The sequence below is a fragment of the Aethalodelphis obliquidens genome, unplaced genomic scaffold (assembly GCF_003676395.1).
Source record: "Aethalodelphis obliquidens isolate GAN/ISIS:26980383/991018 unplaced genomic scaffold, ASM367639v1 scaffold9, whole genome shotgun sequence".
Taxonomy (NCBI): Eukaryota; Metazoa; Chordata; class Mammalia; order Artiodactyla; family Delphinidae; genus Aethalodelphis; species Aethalodelphis obliquidens.
The window spans coordinates 31653554-31673683 of record NW_020837953.1 but is presented as its reverse complement, the minus strand read 5'-3'; the positions used below and the strand labels follow the sequence as shown (position 1 = coordinate 31673683).

Sequence of the window (20130 nt, the reverse complement as noted above, 5' to 3'; positions counted from 1 at the left end):
CAAGTTTCATCCATGTTATGGATGAATCAGTACTTCATTCCTTTTTATGGAAGAATAATATTCCATATATGGATATACCACATTTTATTTATCCATTGATGGACATTTCTGTTGTTTCTACTTTGGGGGTATTATAAACAATGCTGCTATGAGTGTTCATGTACAAGTTTTCATGTGAACATAGGTTTTCATTTCTCTTGGAGTAGATACCTAGGAGTAAAATTTCTGGGTCATATGGTCACTCTAAGTTTAACTTTTTGAGAGGAGGCTTTTCTTAAACGATTTTTTCTTATTGAAAATAATACTGTCACTCACACTTAGTATTTACAGTGTGCCAGTTATCCCATGTAATCCTCACAACAGCCCTGAGGTAGGTACAATCATCTCTGTGTAACAGTTGAAAAAACAGCCAGTGTTTCTTGCATTATCACATGCCAGGTATTGTGCTAAGTGTTTTACAATGCATTACCTCATTAATGCTCCCAATAACCCTGTGAGATAGATATTATTACATATACCTATATAGCAGGTAAAAACAAAAATAAAACAAAAAACCCAGGAGCTTAAAAGTAACCAGTTTTGGGGGCTTCCCTGGTGGCGCAGTGGTTGAGAGTCCGCCTGCTGATGCAGGGGACACGGGTTCGTGCCCCGGTCTGGGAAGATCCCACATGCCGCGGAGCGGCTGGGCCCGTGAGCCATGGCCGCTGAGCCTGCGCTTCCGGAGCCTGTGCTCCGCAACGGGAGAGGCCACAACAGTGAGAGGCCCGCGTACCGCAAAAAAAAAAAAAAAAAGTAAACAGTTTTGCCCAAGAACGCAACCTAGTTTGTGGTAGAGCCAGATTCAAACTCAAGTTTCTTTCCATCCAAAGCTAGTTTCTAATGCTATTTCCACATTAACACAAAACAATAAAAGTTAACAGTAGAATACTTGGAAAATACATAGGAACAGAAAGAAAAATATATCACCTGTTGTCCTACCAGAGACATGACCACTGGCTAACAATTTTGGTGCATATCCTTCTTGTTATAGCATTACATATGTACATGTTTTGGTTTGTATTTTTTCCCCCAAGGCTGGGATAGCTATATATATGTCTTAAACCTAATTTTTAAACTAAAATGATTAATGGTTTTTCCATTTCATTAAGCAGTCTTCCATGTTTTGAATGACTCTATAATAGGAAAAAAAGTGGGTTTTTTGGGGGTTTTTTGCCGCATCATGAGGCTCCTGGAAACTTCGTTCCCCAACCAGGAATCGAACCCGGTGCCCCGGCAGTAGAAGCGCGAAATTCTAACCACTGGATGGCCAGGGAATTCCCAGAAAGAAAGATTTTTAAAAGGGCTTTATTAGAGAGAATTCCAAATGTATACAAAGTAGAAGAGTATAATAAACCGCCATGTACTCATCATCCTATCTCAATAACTGTCAACATCCTGCCATTCTTTTTTTTTTTTTTTTTTTTTTTGCAGTATGCGGGCCTCTCACTGTTGTGGCCTCTCCCGTTGCGGAGCACAGGCTCCGGACACACAGGCTCAGCGGCCATGGCTCACGGGCCCAGCCACTCCACGGCATGTGGGATCTTCCCGGACCGGGGCACGAACCCATTGTCCCTTGAATCGGCAGGCGGACTCTCAACCACTGCGCCACCAGGGAAGCCCCCCATCCTGCCATTCTTGTTTCACCTATACCTCCCCTGCTTTCCACCCACTCATTCTATTTTTTAGGTGAAATTTAGAAACATGAAAACACACTAATCTTGATTGTATAATTTTAACAAATGGATATACCCATGTGAACATACCTCCAATATCCGTGAAATCATACTCCCATCAATATATAGAGAGCCTTCTGTCACTCTAGAAAGTTCTCTGGTGTCCTTTTCTTGCCAATCTCCACACACCCAGGCAACATTTCTGATTTTTTTTTTAACTATACTTTGCCTGTTTTAGAACTTCATATAGATGGAATCATACAGTATGTACTTTACGTCTGGCTTCTGTTGCTCAGAATCTAAGAGATTCTTCCATGTTGTCGCCTGTATTAGTAGTTCCTTTTTTTTTTTTTTTTCTGTACGCGGGCGTCTCACTGTTGTGGCCTTTCCCGTTGCGGAGCACAGGCTCCAGACGCGCAGGCTCAGTGGCCATGGCTCACGGACCTAGCCGCTCCGCGGCATGTGGAATCTTCCCGGACCGGGGCATGAACCTGTGTCCCCTGCATCAGCAGGCGGGCTGTCAACCTCTGCGCCACCAGGGAATCCCTCCTTTTTTCTTTTATATAATAACTTTGTTGGGATATAATCCATATGCCATATAATTCATGCATTTAAAGTATACAATTCATTGGTTTTTAGTAGACTCACAGATGTGCAACGATCACCACAGTCAATTTTAGAACATACTTATCACCTCAAGAAGAAACTCCAAACCACAGTGAAATACCACTTCACATCCACGAAGATGGCTATAATTAAAAAAAAAAAAAGTGTTGGTGAGGGTGTGGAGAAAGTGGGACCCTTATACATTGGCTGGTGAGACTGTAAAATGGTGCAGCTACTATGGAAAACAGTTTGGCGATTCCTCAGATAGTTAAACATAGAATTACCATATGACCCAGCAATTCCACTCCTAGGTATATACCCCAAAGAATTGCAAACAAGTACTCAAACAGAGACTTGTACATGAATGTTTATAGCAGCACTATTCACAGTGGATGAAGGGATAAACACAATGTGGCATAACAGTGCAATGGAATAGTACTCAGCCATAAAAAGGAACGAAGTACTGATACGTGCTGCAACATGGATGAACCTCAAAACATTATAATACGTGAAAGAGGCCAGACACAAAAAGGCCACAAATTGTAGGATTCCATTTATATGAAAAACCTAGAATAGATAAATCCATAGATACAGAAAGTAAATTAGTAGTTGCCAGGTGCTGGGGGGAGGAGGGAATAGGGAATGACTGCTTAATGGGTATGAGGTTTTCTTTGGGGCTGATGGAAATGTTTTGGAATTAGCTAGAGGGAGCGGTCCCACAACATTGTGAATGTACTAAATACCACTGAATTGTACACTTTAAATGATTAATTTTATGTTACGTGAGTTTCAATTCAATTAAAAAAAAAGGAAACATATCCTTTAGTTATCACCCCTCTACCTCCTGTCCCCTCCAGCCCCAAGAAATCACAAATGTACTTTCTATTTCTATAGATTTGCCTATTCTGGACTTTTTATATAAATGGACTTATATGATATGTGGGCTTCTTTCACTTAGCATAATGTCTTCAAGCTTCATCCATGTTGTAGACATGTCTCAGTACTTCATTCCTTTTTCTGGCCAAATAACATTCGATTGTATGGATAAACCACCTTTTGTTTATCCATTGATCAGTTGATGGACATTTCGGTGGTTTCTACCTGTTACCTATTGTGAATAATGTTACTATGTGCATTCTTGTACACGTTTTCTTATGGAGTTTCTTTGTTTTGTTTTGTTTTTTTTACTGGTACGCGGGCCTCTCACTGTTGTGGCCTCTCCCGTTGCGGAGCACAGGCTCCGGACGCGCAGGCTCAGCAGCCACAGCTCACGGGCCCATCCGCTCTGTGGCATGTGGGATCTTCCCAGACGGGGGTACGAACCCGTGTGCCCTGCATCGGCAGGCGGACTCTCAACCACTGCGCCACCAGGGACGCCCGAGTTTCTTTGTTTTTAACAAAGTCACTTTTTTTTCCTCCTGACCTTGCATTTCAAAGCTAGCAGAGGTGATAAAGACATCCTATTCTCTGTGCCCCACCATCTGCAGTGGAATCCTCAGTGTCAGCTTTGTTTCTCTGGTAGGGAATGAAATATGGAAGAAATGTTGTAACCATGCCAGTGAGTATAGATAACAGGAGTTATCAGGTCTTAGTAGAATTCAGGTTTGGCGGAAGTCTATTAAGCACCTACCACGATCCAGGTATATATTTTGTACTTTCATATATATTTCATCATTTATTCCTCACAAAGATCCATTGAAGTAGGTTAGTATCCCTATTTTACAAATGAGGAAATTGAAACTCAGAAACATTAAGTAACTTGCACAACTACGGGGCTGAAATTCAGGCCCAGGTGCCTAAGTATTTCAAGTCTGCTTCTCTTTCTGCTGCGCTAACCAGAGCCTAAACAAGGACTATGGCACACCTGCAAATGGGTGGTTCCTCATGTTTGTTTGGATATTACCAATTCAATCCTTGGTTCCAGATGAGTAATCTTCTCCAGATGTACTTTCTTCTAGGGTTTGGTAACCTTAGGCTCTTATATTACTGGTACCCTTTTCATTTTGAAGTACGAGATTAATTCCTCCACATTTAACTGTTAGTTGAATTTTATTAGCTTCCTTTGTAACTATACAAAGATGTGCCCATTGAAGAAAGTTTCCCAGTAGCCTAAGTTTGTGGTTAATCATTAGAGAAATGCAAATTAAAACTACAATGAGGCATCATCTCATACCGGTCAGAATGGCCATCATAAAAAAATCTAGAAACAATAAATGCTGAAGAGGGTGTGGAGAAAAGGGAACATTCTTGCACTGTTGGTGGGAATGTAAATTGAATGGAGAACAGTATGGAGGTTCCTTAAAAAACTAAAAATATAACTACCATACGACCCAGCAATCCCACTACTGGGCATATTCCCTGAGAAAACCATAATTCAAAGAGTTGTGTATCAAAATGTTCATTGCAGCTCTGTTTACAGTAGCCAGGACATGGAAGCAACCTAAGTGGCCATCAACAGATGAATGGATAAAGAAGATGTGGCACATATATACAATGGAATATTACTCAGCCATAAAAAGAAATGAAATTGAGTTATTTGTAGTAAGATGGGTGGACCTAGAGTCTGTCATACAGAGTGAAGTAAGTCAGAAAGAGAAAAACTACCATATGCTAACACATATATATGGAATCTAAGAAAGAAAGAAAAAGAAAGGTCATGAAGAACCTAGCGGCAAGATGGGAATAAAGACCAGACCTACTAGAGAATGGACTTGAGGATATGGGGAGGGGGAAGGGTGGGCTGTGACAAAGTGAGAGAGTGGCATGGACATATATACACAACTAAAATAGATAGCTCGTGGGAGGTAGCCGCATAGCACAGGGAGATCAGCTCGGTGCTTTGTGACCACCTGGAGGGGTGGGATAGGGAGGGTGGGAGGGAGGGAGACGCAAGAGGGAAGAGATATGGGAACATATGTATAACTGATTCACTTTGTTATAAAGCAGAAACTAACACACCATTGTAAAGCAATTATACTCCAATAAAGATGTTAAAAAAAAAAGTTTGTGGAAGGGATGGTGTTAAGTTCTAGGCATTTTAGAGCTCTGGGAATAGAATACCTTTTAGAAGGTGTAACATCTGCATAGCAGCTCATATTTTCTTTATAACATTAAATCAGGGCTTCCCTGGTGGCGCAGTGGTTGAGAGTGCGCCTGCCGATGCAGGGGGCACGGGTTCATGCCTCGGTCTGGGAAGATCCCACATGCCGCGGAGCAGCCGGGCCCGTGAGCCATGGCCGCTGAGCCTGCGCGTCCGGAGCCTGTGCTCCGCAAAACATTAAATCATATCTTTTCCTTTGTGCCTTAGGTATTTTTATATTTCTCATATTCCTGACTCCTAGAAGCTGGCTTCCTTCTTCCTCTTTTCCATTTAATATCGGCTAGAGTTTGCCTGCAATATCCTGAATTACAAGTAAATGCCATTCCTAAACCTTTGTATTCTAGCTAGAGGAAGTTTTTATTGAGCTTTCACGTTCTGCCAACAAATTAGCCCTCAGTGTTATTAGAGCTTTAAGTGTGAAAATCAGGGTTTATTCATTAACTGTGCTATGCTTAGGATGAAGAAGATACATTAAAAGTTGCTTGTTGTCTGGGAATTCCCTGGTGCTCCAGTGGTTAGGACTCGGCACTTTCACTGTGGTGGCCAGGGTTCAATTCCTGGTTGGGAAACTAAGATCCCGCAAGCCATGTGACTCAGCCAAAAAAAAAAGTTGCTTGTGGTCTGTTAAAGTCCTTATTCTTCATTATTGATTTCCCAGTTGTCTGTCTAGCTCTACTGTTATATGTTTAGTTTGTTTCCCCTACTGTCATTTTTGTGCTCTCTTCTAAGATGTGTGAATAAATGAGTATAAATAAAATTTAATTTATTATTCCATGTTGTTCCTTCTGAATTTACTGTCCTAGCTATTCATTTTGGTCGTTTGGTTAAATTAGACTTTTTCAGTCCCTCTTTGGAGCTCTGATTACAGTAGCCTTGGTGCCATTGATATACAATTGATGACAACTATATTGTGTGCTCTTGAAGAGACGGGTCTGTGTTCGGCTTGTTCTTTGCTGTATTTTCAAAGTTTAGCATAGTGCCTGGCAAAATAGGCATTGAAATTTTTACCTTATGGATTCCTTTTTTTTTTTTTTTTTTTTAATTTGGCTGCATCAGGTCTTAGTTGAGGCATGCGAACTCTTCCTTGTGGCATGCGAACTTTCAGTTGCGGCATGTGGGATCCAGTTCCCTGACCAGGGATTGAACCCGGGCCCCCCGCATTGGGAGCACAGAGTCTTGGCCACTGGACCACCAGGGAAGTCCCCACCTTATGGATTCTTGAAGTCACTTATTTCTGTCTTTTTGCCCCTCAGCAGAACGAGCATTATGTAATTTGCATACTGCATCAGAGATGGAAATCCCCTTGATGTAGTCTTTTCCAGTGTTTAATCATATATAATATATATAACTTCCTTTTGCCAATTCCAGTCTTTCATTCGTATCATTTCATATTTATGAGTTCTTTATAGAATTGACTATTTCCTAACCTTTCTTAATGCTTTTAAAATTTGACCATGGGGCTTCCCTGGTGGCGCAGTGGTTGAGAGTCCGCCTGCCGATGCAGGGGACATGGGTTCGTGCCCCGGTCCAGGAGGATCCCACATGCCGCGGAGCGGTTGGGCCCGTGAGCCATGGCCACTGAGCCTGCGCGTCCACAGCCTCTGCTCCGCAGAGGGAGAGGCCACAACAGTAAGAGGCCCAAGTACCACAAAAAAAAAAAATTTTTTTTTGACCATGATTAAATCTCCTAATATTCAAATAACTTTAATTTATTGCTCTGATCATTTGTATTTGAGAGACTTTGGACTGAAGTATGGAACTAGTTATGCCCCCTGTATATTTGAGCGTATTTCTCTCCTGAGGTGAGCCTTTTAAATAATCTCTGCTTAGAAGTGTTTCCAGTTATGCTTGTCCGCCTCTAAAGGTTTGTGGAAAGGCACTGTTGCCCTTAAGAGAGGAGAGGGTGGGCTGTGCTCCAGAATGAGCTATCTGCCAGTGTGCTATCATTTCTTCTCAGGATGGGAATGAAAATGTTTACCAAAATACCAACTGAGCAGTAGTTGTGTTAAATTTGACATTTTGGGTTTTAAACCTCTGCCTACCAGTCTGATATTGTTTTAAATCCCAGTTTCCATTTTATCATTTACTTGAATTGTAGTGGTTTTTGCTTGCCTGGTTTCTCTGCTTTTACCTCCCTTGTTCCTTTTAGTATTTCCAAGCCACACACCAATATTAGCTAAAGTCCCTTGCCTTTGTTTTTTTATTTTTTTCTTTTTTGTTTGGCCTCGCCATGCGGCTTGTGGGATCTTAGTCCTCCCACCAGGGATTGAACCCATGCCCTCGGCAGTGAAAGCGCCGAGTCATAACCGCTGGACTGCCAAGGAATTCCCAAAAGTCCCTTGCCTTTGATTCTTTGCTTTCTTAGTATAGGTACTATATCTTTCATCTCATTATTCCCTTGTGTCAAGCACAGTGCTTGGTGCTTGCTAAAAACTCAGTTTATGTTTTAAGAAAAATAATGAATGAGTAGTGACAAATTAGTTGGCTCTTTTGGGGATTCTCGTAGTGATCATTACTCTAGGAAATTACATACTGTAGTAATTTATTCATATATACTTAGTAACTAAGAGTATCCATACAGTTCTAGGTTTGAGTCCCAGCTCCACCTCCAGTTTACTAGCTGTGTGACATTGTGAAAATTGTCTCACATCTATGACTCTGTTTCTTCATCTATAAAATGATAGTAGCATCTACCATACAAGCTTTTTGAACTAATCTTAGCACTAGTTGTCTCTCTCCTCAGAAGTGTATCCCCCTAGTTCTTTGCGATTTCTTGTCATTCGCGGTTCAGCTTAAATGTCATCTTCTCAGAGGGCCCCTCTGTATCGGCAGGATTTGTAGTTGTAAGCAACAGAAACCAATTCTAGCTGATTCTTGAAAGGATATTAGGGAAACTCACAAAATATCAGGGAAGGCCGCAGAGCAGGCTTGAAGAATGGGCTGGAACAAGGGAAACTGGTTAGCATCCAGGACCGACAGCCAGAATCATTCACGGAACCAGTCCATGAGGTCACTGCTGCCACTTATATAGCTTACACCACCACCAGCTGACTGGACCTTAATGGCAATTATAGCACCTCTTCCTGCCAGCATGGACTTTCCATGATCCTCTGATTCGTTGACAGCAGATCCCAATTAAGGTCTGGGGCTCATGTGTCTGTTGGCATAGCCTGGGCCATATGCACACACTGTAGGTGTAAGGGAGCCTCAGAAAGAGAATCTTGACTCCACCATTCTCACTTCATAGTGAGAGGGCGCTCTGCCTCCCGCCAGACTCGTTAGATGGGGAGTTCCCAAAATACAGGAAGGGAGTTCACATGCTGAGCAGCCAGAAAACTCCAAAATACACTATATCTTCTTTGACCTCAAGTCTAAAAGTAGCCCATCAATCACTCTCTGATCAACTTGTTTTATTTTCATCATAGCTCTTTTCACTACTGGATATCTTCTTATTTTATTTGTATTATTATTTGTTATCTATCCCCTCCTGCTAGAATATAGGTACCATGAGAGTAAGGAACTTGCCTATTTTGTTCACTGCTGTATCTCCTGGGCCCGGAATAGTACCTGGCATATAGTAGAAGCTTCTTGTGTTCACCTGTTAAATGAATAAATTAATGAATGAATAAATATAAAGCACTTAGCACAATTCCTGGTACATAGTAAGTACATAATATTTGGCAACTTACTATTTCTTAGCAGATAAAAGTATTTATATTCTTTTCAAAATAAAATTAAAGAAAAAACTTTATACTTACATTATTTTATTTGACCTTCCCAGTAATCTTCCAAGGAAAAGGTGTTGGGAGTAAAAAATGAGCCTTTTTCTGGTGAAGCATGCATGGCCCATTCAGTGTTTGTACCAATGCTTCCTGTGCCTGTGAGTCACAGGAATGAGGGCCTACTTAGAGAGATTAAGAGACTTGACCAAGGCCACATCACTGGCCTTACTTTTTTTTTTTTTTTTTTTTTTGCGGTACGCGGGCCTCTCACTGTTGTGGCCTCTCCCGTTGCGCAGCACAGGCTCCGGACGCGCAGGCTCAGCGGCCATGGCTCATGGGCCCAGCCAGTCCGTGGCATGTGGGATCTTCCCGGACCGGGGCACAAACCCATGTCCCCTGCATCAGCAGGCGAACCCTCAACCACTGCACCACCAGGGAAGCCCACTGGTCTTACTTTATATCAGATATACTCACTGACTTTGGTGTTTTCCATTGTAATAAGCCTCACCCCATATTATTGGTGATGGTGGGGCAATTACTGTTATTGTTTTGGCTTTGACCATTATATCACAAATCAGAGCCATAAACACAATTGCAGGCCAACGCTTAATTTATGTCAGTTTGTTCAAATTCATAATTTTAATTTGATGGCCAAGGGCCTCTGGAAAAGCTATTGTGGAATTGTAGTTTTCAGATGGCATCCCTGGATGTTCTTGGTGCTTGTAGGTTTTGTGAGCCTAAGTAGTGCCAGTGACTTCCATATATCCCTGTTAATGCTCCCTAAGATGCAATGCTGGGTGACTTCCACACTGTAAGGGAAGGTTCTTGCCCTTTTAAGAGCTTTTAATCCCAAAATAGACCATGGAGGCATAAGCCCCAAAGAACTCAAGCTGAATGGGAACATCTAATCAGGCAGCAAGTTTTTTATAGTCCCACTGTGTGCCTAGCACTAAAGGAAAAAAAAATCTGCGATAACATAGTGTTTATAAATAGAGTCTCCTTTTGTGGTTAAATGCCAAAAGGAAAGGAAGGAGTCTGCTCACAGCTCAGGTGGAGAAGGTTTGGTTTTCGGAGGGTGTGCTAGGAATCTGCAGGAGGCCAGCTGGAGGAAAGCCAGGGCCAGGAGATCCAGAAGTGGCCTCGGGAGGTCCTGTTGACTTGGGAGGGTTAGCAGAGAGGCCTGATGAGCCTTACGAGCCATCATTAGAGGGCCATCATGGAGAAGGAAGACTAGACCTCCTGTGTGACTTCAGAGATAGAAACAGGACCAAAAGGTGGACATAACAGGAGGCAGAACTTTCTTTTAAAACATAGTGGTTTAAAATGTAAAATAGATAGCTAGTGGGAAGCAGCCGCATAGTACAGGGAGATCAGCAGTGCTTTGTGACCACCTAGAGGGATAGGGAGGGTGGGAAGGAGGGAGACGCAAGAGGGAAGAGATATGGGGATATATGTATATGTATAACTGATTCACTTTGTTATAAAGCAGAAACTAACACACCATTGTAAAGCAATTATACTCCAATAAAGATGTTCAAAAAACAACCCCAAAAACAGTGGTTTATTTTTTTCTCTAGTGGTTTTTTTTTCTGATTGTAAAATAAAATTAATGTGCTTTTATAGAAAAAATTTGAAAACATCAAAAAGTAGAAGGAAAAAATCAGTCATACTATTTATTATCCAAAGATGGCAATTGTTATTTTTTATATTTCCTTTTTTAAACATAGCTGTGACAATAGTGTTTACTGCAAAAGCAAAATATAAACATTTGACATGATGTAAGCATTTTTCCTTCATAAGTAGCATTTCTAATGCTACATAATATCATATGACTATACATTATTTAGCCATTCCTCTATCATTGGAAACTTGGGTGGTTTTATTTTTTTTGCTTTTACAAACTCGGTGATGAATATGTTTCAGTATGGAACTTTTTTATTTCTCATATTTTGTGCTTTCTTATGGCAAATTATCAGAAATGAGATGACTAGGTCTTTCTAACAGAGTTGTATAATAAAGGAATAGTTTGCTTAAGAAGTTCGGAGTCTGAAAGCCTACATATCAGGGTATTGAAGAAGGATTTCTTTATGTTGGACGTGGTCACCATTACATTTCCTGTCTGCTCTTTGATTCTGTGAATCTGTTAGAGGGTTGAATGTTCTGTTTGTGATACTGATTTGGCTTTGGGGAGGGCCAGGCTGAAGGTCAAGGATTTTGAAGCATAATTAAAAGTTTCAGACTGGTTGCCACAGATGCATACTGAGCAAGTGAAACTTGACATCTTTCTTGCTGTATGCCTTGTTCTTACTTTGGGATGTGCTTCCATCTTCCTTCATACTCATATCCACACACACACACCCATTTTCTAGAGAAGCACACATGACTGACTCCTTCAGTGTTTGTTCCAGTACTTCCTGTGGCTGTGAATCTTTGTCTCTCCACCCCCCAACCCCCTTCACCCTCCAGAGGTTCTTCAACACTATGGAGCAGGGCCAGCACACCATGTCATAAATCACAGGCAATAGCCAGTTTACTGGGTGGGCTGGTGGGCTATTTTAGGGGTGGAATCAGGGCCCTGAAGCCACCTTACTCCATCCTCCAAGGTTTGATTATTTTTTTTCCCCCAGGTAATTAAATGTGTGTCTTGTGGACCTGGGCTTGGCTGGAATGCTCAAGGGTCCTGAAGATCCTTCTATAGCTTCCTTCTGTTGAATCCATTAAGAGAAGATGGCAAAAGTCAACATAACTAGAGACCTCATCTGTAGGCAGATAAAGGTAAGCAACCCAGACCTATGAACCAGAGCATGAGGTCCTTTTTCCCCACAGATTCATGTTATGCTGAATAAACTGAGGACTAGAGGCTGTGACTTGCCATTAACTAATTAATGGCAGACACAGGACTAGAACCAAGGTCTCTTGACTCTGGTCTTCTTTTATCCAAGAACATGGAATCATGGAGACTCCCCTATCCAAGCACTTGTACCTGGGCTGCTGAGATTGATGGAGTCTGGTGGAGGAGGGGAGCATGTATGTGCACACCTGTGGAGGAGGCGGGGTGTGCAGCAGAAGTAAATAGAGCTTCTTCACGTTGCTCTGGCTGCTCAGCTGTACATATAACAGAACCTGGGGGAGTCTTAATCCCAGTTTAGCTTAGACTCTTTCTTCTCTTCTTCGAGGGTCTCCTATACCAAAGCCTGCACCTTTTCTCTGCAGTTTGTACCTGGAAGACACTCCAATACTGTGAGATGAATAGATGACTGGGCAGTCAAGCTCATTTAGCGAGGTAGCCCAGGCTTTGTCAGGGAAGCCCTCAGTAAAGGAGCATGGGGGTTTAATGGAGGAGATTCAACCAAGACAAGATGTGCTTTTGAAGTAAGAAGCCCAGGCTGGGGTCAGGGGCTTAATCTCACCACTGCCCTAATTAACTACCTATAAGACTTTAGTCACTTTGCCTTTCTGTGCCTCAGTTTTCTGTTGTTAAATGATAATAATGTCTGTCTGCCTGCAGGCTTATCTTGAGAATGAAATCCGAAAGAACCTGAGAAAGTTCTTTGTAAAGGTTAAGCGCCAAAAATCTTTTAAAAATTAAGTGGCATGCAGCATAAGCTGTGGTCACCATCCAGAAGGATTGGTGACACTTATGCCTTTACATGAGCCGTGTACCTGGTGCACGTTAGTCTGTGTTTTGTATATTTTCCCCTGCATCCCTGAATCCTTTTGCAGCTTTGTCCATTTGTGGGGGGGTTTGTGTGTGATTTCATTAGACTGGGTGGCCCCAAGGGCAAGGACCAATTCCTAGAGGCACAGAATCATAGAATTGGAGGGACCACTCAAGTTATTTTTCTCCTTTATATATACCCCACAATATGTGTCCTAAAGATGATGCCCACCTTCTCTAACCTAAGTATGGAAACATTCCCTATTTGTTGTTTCAATTTTTTTTTTTTTGGTAACCCAACAATTACAACTTAGTGCTTAATTATATCCTCTCTTCTATCGATATTATTCTCTAATCCCTGCCCAAGTATATTGTAAGCTCCTGCAGGCCAATTTCTTGTTCTCTTTTCTATCTCCTGTGGGGCCCAGCACAATGCTGCATATGTAATAGGAACATAGTAAATCATGTTAAATCGAATCAATGAATCTATGAGTTTGTTTCTCTTCCCCAGGAGCGGGGTGCCCTGAGCTTTGAGCGGCGCTACCATGTCACTGACCCCTTTATCAGACGGCTGGGCCTGGAAGCAGAGCTGCAGGTAAGAGATCCAATTTGCACCCTAGATGCAGATGACTGGCTCTCCATTCTCTGCCTGCAGAGAATCCTCTTTGCACTATTCAAGGCATAAACAGTTTTTCTCTGCAGGTCATACCTGAAGGTTACTTCTCCTTTACAGCGGTTTTATTAGGCACATAAATCTGAATCAAGATTAGTGATTGACATGGTCACAGAGAAATTGTTTTATCGTCATATTATTTCCTTTGTGCTTGGAAAAAGACTATTGAATTTCATACCACAGTTTTTACTATTGGCTTGGACAGTAAAGATTCTTACCTTTGTATAGGAATTTAGAGTTTACAGAGTGTTTTCACACACACACACACACACGCACACGCACACACACACACACACATACACACACACTTGCATTTTAGCGTCAAAGAAATGCTGTGGGTGGTATATAGGAAATAGGTATTTAAAAAAAGGTTTAGAAAAACCAAGCACCTTGTCCAATGTTGTCCTGTCCAATCCAGGGGGAGTCAGGCCTACAGTCCAAATGTTCAGCTTTTTCTGTCTGACACAGAAACACTCCCCAATGTTAGCTCCATTCCCTTTCCTTCCTCAGAACTGTGTTTTGAATCCAACTTTTAGCTGTCCTCTCCAACTAAGTGTCATCTGCAGGTTGAATAAGAATTCTCTTTGGTTCCTTCACGTTAATGTTTGTAAGTAATTGTGTTGATCTTAGAAAAAGACTAGAAAGAAATTCATTGCCTACTAACAGTGTTATCTCGAGTTAATGAAATTATAGATGATTGTTATTGCTTTCTTTTCATTATAAACTTTTATCCGTTATAAAATATAATTACATTAATAGTAATATGGAAAAGATAAGTAAAAATTACTTGTTATTCCCCCCTCCCTAGTATAATTACTATGTATATACTTCCTTTTATCTTTTGCATATTTTTACATAATTGTAATCATACTTTACATTGAATTTTGTATCTTTTTTATAATAATCCTCTTCTCCATGTTACCAAGTGGTATTCACAACTTTCACTTAAAATTTTTTTTCTGATTATATAAGTAGTAAATATCATAGTAGAAAATATGGAATCAACAGAAAAATATAGAGAAGAAAACAAAATCAGTTTTAATTCTACCATCCAGAGATAAACATTGTTAATGTTTGGTATATTACTTTCATGTATTATGAAGCAGAATGCTAGTTAAGAGATGGGCATTAGAGCTGAATAAATTTAGTTTCAACACCTATCTTCTCTACAGCTATATAGCCTTGTTCAAGTTACCCTTAGTTTCCTGATCTGTAAAATGGATCAATAACTGAGAATTGTTGTGATGATTAAATGAGATGATTTTTGAAGTGCTTAATACAATGCCTGGATCATATAAGCTAGTTCAGTAAATAACAATTATTATTATGTCTTCCAGTGTTTTTTCATGCTTATGTAATTTTTTTCTGCAAAGTGGAGCTCATACCATTTACACAGTTTGCTAAACCCTTTTATACTTTTATGTCATTATTGTTTCCCCATACCTCTAAAAAGTCTTTGAAAACATGATTTTGTAAATATATTGTATTATTTATCCTTTACTCTATTTTTTTGAATTTCTTTCCATATTTCCTTGAAACATAAAGTACATCCCTTTAGTGCAGCTGGAGGTGGGGCATGCAAGGTTTTACCTCCAAGGGGACATTTGGCAATGTCCAAACAGTTTTGGCTATGAAAACTGAAAGGGTACTACTGGCATATAATGAATAGAGTATAGGGATGCTGCCAAACATTCTACAGTCATAGTACAACAAAGAATGTGCAACAAAGAATTATGCAGCGCCCAATGCCAATAACGCCGAGGTTGAGAAACCCTGCTCTGGTGGATGCTGAGTGGACAGTTGAAGGCCGGTCTTCTCCTTTTAGCTGTGCCTCCACCCAACCCATATTGTCTCTACTATCTCTTCCTGGTTTTATAACTTTGTCCACAACAGACTTGGAAACCTCTGTGAACACAAAACAGGATTCTAGCTATTATTTCCAAAGATTTGGCACTCAAATACAAAAATATGTTAAGGTGGATGCACTGTCTGAATTTGCACTTGGCTGAAGGCCACCTTAGCCGGGACCTATAGTAACAGTGCACAATATGAAGGAATGCCCACAGGTTTAGGTGTTAAAGCAAAGACCTAGTTTGGACTTCCTTAGTGTCGCAGTGGTTAAGAATCCGCCTACCAATGCACAGGACCCAGGTTCGAGCCCTGGTCTAGGAAGATCCCACATGCCGTGGAGCATCTAAGCCCATGTGCCACAACTACTGAGCCTATGTTTTAGAGCCCACGAGCCACAACTACTGAGCCCATGCACGTAGAGCCCACGCTCCGCAATAAGAGAAGCCACTGCATTGAGAAGCCTGCGCACCAGTATGAAGAGTAACCCCCACTCGCCACAACTAGAGAAAGCCCGCGTGCAGCAACAAAGACCCAACAGAGACCTAGTTTAAATCCCAACTTTGCCACCTGTGAGGCTTAGAGAAGTGAGAGCAGATGGAAAGAAGACTGGGAGAAAAATAGGTTTGTGAGGGAATCGGGGTTGGACCTGTAAAGTTTGAAAGCCTGTTGGATAGCTTTGTGGAGATGTCAGGTGGGCAGTTGATGGTCCTAATCAGGGGAGAGCTCTGGAATATAGGGAGAAATCCGGAGACTTCAGCGATCCATGGAGCCTTAGAGAACAGGGTCCAAGACCTAGCTCTGGAGATACTCCAGCTTTCAGAAATTGATTACAAGCTAAGGAGATAAAAAAAGTTAACCACGAAAGAGAGTCAGTGAAGTAGAACGGAAACAAAACCAGGAGTGTAAGGAGAGTATTTCAAGAAAGGAGTGGTCAGTTCTACTCAATGCTTCTGAAAGGTTGAATAAGTGAGGACAAAACAGTGACTGTGGTCTTGACTAGAGCAGTTTTATTGGAGTGGTGAGAATAGATACTAAATTGGAGGTGTAGAGAAGTGAATTGGAGGTGAAGGAGTACAACAGCAAGTAGACAACTCTCTATTTAAAAAAATTTTTTTAGAGAATTCCCTGGCAGTCCAGTGTTTAAGACTCGGCGCTTTCACTGCATGGGCCTGGGTTTGATCCCTGGTCGGGAAACTAAGATCCCACAAGCCACACTGTGCAGGAAAAAAATAAAAAAATTTTTAAAGAGGGTGATGAAAATTTATTTATCTATTTAGTCAGTTATTACAAACTTTTCCCCTAGATGAAAGGAAAGATAGGATGTAAGCAGTAAAAAGGGTAAACTGTTGCAGGAAGGGGGACCCCTTTCCAGGGCCCGAGATTGGGGTCTTATCTAACACTCAGGAATGAATTGTCCAAGGAGACACACATGCTGACAAAGCAAGAGACTTTGTATTGGGAAGGGATGCCTGGGTGGAGAGCAGGAGGGTAAGGGAACCCAGGAGAACGGCTCTGCCACGTGGCTCACAGTCTCAGGTTTTATGGTGTTGGGTTAGTTTCCAGGTTGTCTCTGGCCAATCATTCTGACTCAGGGTCCTTCCTGGTGGTGTGAGCATCACTCAGCCAAGATGGGTTCCAGTGTGAAGGATTCTGGGAGGTTGGTAGGACATATGGACTGGCGTCTCCTCTCTCCTTTTGACTTCTCCTGAATTCTTCTGGTTGGTGGTAGCTTGTTCCATGTTATTTACCAGGATCTCCTGCTGTAAGATAACTCATGCAGCTGGTTACTATTGCCCCTGGCCAGGGTGGGTGGTTTTGGTCAGTGATTCCCGTAACAAAACTGTAAAAGATACCTTCTCTTGCTTTTCTACATCTTCTTCTCACCTTTCTTTCTTCAGCTAACTACCTGGGCAGCTGACTTGCACAGATGTATCAATAGTCACTCTTGTCATCTATCTTCTTGTTGGCTTTAACCAATGAGGAATCATTTCAGGAGATTGGAGGAAGAAGGACAGCTTTTTTTATTCCCCTCGCTGCCATCCTTCAGAATCACTTTATTTTGTTTTTGTTTTTGTTTTCCAGCTTTATTGAGTTGTGTAGACAGTTCTTAAAAGACCTCGTTTACAAAAGGAAGCAGAGAAATGGGGAAGTAGCTGGAGGGGCCTTCGGGATCAAAGGAGGGATTTGTAAGAATGGGAAGAGGGCTTCCCTGGTGGTGCAGTGGTTGAGAGTTCGCCTGCCAATACAGGGGACACGGGTTCGTGCCCGGTCCGGGAAGATCCCATATGCCACAGCGGCTGGGCCCGTGAGAGGCCCGGGTACCGCAAAAAAAAAAAAAACAACGGGAAGAAATACTAGAGGTTGTTTGTATGTTGATGAGAGAGAAGGTGGTTGCTGATAAAGGATTAGGACAGAATAACTGAAGGAGCCACGTCCTAGGGAAGGTTGGAGGGGATAGGATTTAGAGTTGAAGCAGAGGGCTTGACCTTTGATAAGTGCGAAAACATTTCTATCATTGTTACAGGGTGGGTTTGGCAAAAAAAGAAGCATAGACTGGGATAAAAACTGGAAAGTCATTGTAATAGTCTATAGTAGCAGTTCTCAAAGTGTGGTCTGCAGACCCCTGGGGATCCCCATGACCTCTTCAAGGGAATTCATGAGGTCAAAACTACTTTCATAGTAATACTAAGACATTATTTGCAAAACAAAACTAAAAAAAAAAAAACAACTAATTCATTTAAAAATTTGCAAAAAGAAGTGGTAAAACTACTGTCATTTTAGCGTGAATCAAGGCAAGTAGCATCAAAGTCATTGAATTATTTACCCCATGCATTTGCAGTGACCCCCCCAAAAAAAAGCCAGTCTTACTTAAAATGTCCTTGATTTTTACATCAATAAAATAATACAATAAAACTTATTAATTTAAAATTTCAACCGTTAAATACAGATCTCTTCAGTATTCTTTATTATGAGGTGGGAAGAATCCATAAAGTACTGCTGCTGCGTACTGAACTCTGGCATTTGTCTTGAGGAAAAGCAGTTGTTCAATTGTTTTGAGTTGCAAGCTCAACTGGACATTTTTTTCATGGAACACCATCTGAAAGAATGGCTAGCAGATGAAAACTGGTTATTCAATTATGGGTATTTGGCAGACATTTTCTTTGAAATGAATGAAGTAAACTATCACTTCAAGAAGAACAACTGACAGTATTTGTTGCCAAGGATAAAATTTGAGCTTTAAAGCAAAGGAAAAAAAAAAAAAAAGAATATAGGAAAACTTGTATCTGCCACCATGAGCTTGATAGCCTCTCAGTACTTCTTAAAAGTCTTTTTTTTTTTTTTTTTAATTTTATTTATTTATTTATTTATTTTTGGCTGTGTTGGGTCCTCGTTTCTGTGCAAGGGCTTTCTCCAGTTGCGGTGAGCGAGGGCCACTCTTCATCGCGGTGTGCGGGCCTCTCACTGTCACGGCCTCTCTTGTTGCGGAGCACAGGCTCCAGACGCACAGGCTCAGTAGTTGTGGCACACGGGCTTAGTTGCTCCGCAGCATGTGGGATCTTCCCGGACCAGGGCTCGAACCCATGTCCCCTGCATTGGCAGCTGGCTTCTTAACCACTGTGCAACGAGGGAAGCCCCGTAAGTCACTGTTTTGAAAACAAAGTCATACATCTGTAAAAGACCCAGGCCTAATGTAAAATCAACTAATGTTTGTTTTTTGTTTTTTCTTTTTTTTTTAATTTTTGGCTGCGTTGGGTCCTCGTTGCTGCACATTGCGGTGCTCAGGCTTCTCATTGCGGTGGCTTCTCTTGTTGCAGAGCACGGGCTCAAGGCGCGCGGGCTCCAGTAGTTGTGGCACATTTGCTCGGTAGTTGTGGCTCACGGGCTCTAGAGCGCAGGCTCAGTAGTTGTGGCGCACAGGCTTAGTCGCTCCATGGCATGTGGGATCTTCCCGGACCAGGGCTCAAACCCATGTCCCCTACATTAGCAGGCGGATTCTTAACCACTGCACCACCAGGGAAGTCCGCAACCAATGTGTTTTAATGTAGCAGGATACCAACAGCTCATTCATGTGGTTTCTGATTCCACATTGTAACATTAAGAAACCGTTATTTCTCCAGTTTTGGTGTAGTATCAAAGAAGGATACCTACAGTGATCTAAAAAGGCTGTTAAAATACTGCTCCCTAGTCCAACTATAATACTTATCTTTATGAGGGTGGATTTTCTTCATGTACTTCAACCAAAATAACATCTTGCAACAAACTGAATACAAAAGTAGATATGAGAACCCAGTCATCTTCCATTAAGCTAGACAAAAGAGTTTTGCAAAAATGTAAAGCAATGCCATTCTTCTCATTAAATTCTTTTGTCTTGGAAAATATAGTTAGTTTTTATTTAAAATGTGTTAGCTTATCTTTTTATTATTTTTTAAATGAAATTAATTTTATTTTCATTAAATTAAAGTTATAATTAATAATGTTAATTTTAAATGAAGTTAATATTTCAGTTTTTATTTCTAATACGGCAGATACTGATAACCTATATTAAAAATTCTTTGGGATCCTCAGTAATTTTTTTTTTTTTTTTTTGTGGTACGCGGGCCTCTCACTGTTGTGGCCTCTTCCGTTGCGGAGCACAGGCTCCGGACGCGCAGGCTCAGCGGCCATGGCTCACGGGCCCAGCCGCTCCGCGGCATGTGGGATCTTCCCGGACCGTGGCACGAACCCGTGTCCCCTGCATCGGCAGGCGAACTCTCAACCACTGCGCCACCAGGGAAACCCCCTCAGTAATTTTTAAAAGTGTAAAGGGG

The 20130-nt window shown here is 41.5% G+C and overlaps 1 protein-coding gene across 6 annotated transcripts in view; it reads left to right on the top strand.

The window, feature by feature from the left end:
* WDTC1 (WD and tetratricopeptide repeats 1) overlaps positions 1 to 20130 on the top strand; it is a 73034-nt gene that overhangs the window by 7544 nt on the left and 45360 nt on the right. For all 6 annotated transcript variants that reach the window (XM_027109548.1, XM_027109551.1, XM_027109549.1 and 3 more), the window contains exons 2-3: positions 11768 to 11915; positions 13310 to 13393. In XM_027109548.1, coding sequence (XP_026965349.1) covers positions 11868 to 11915; positions 13310 to 13393 — 132 coding nt within the window. In that variant the 5' untranslated portion in view covers positions 11768 to 11867. The remainder of the gene's footprint in view (positions 1 to 11767; positions 11916 to 13309; positions 13394 to 20130) is intronic.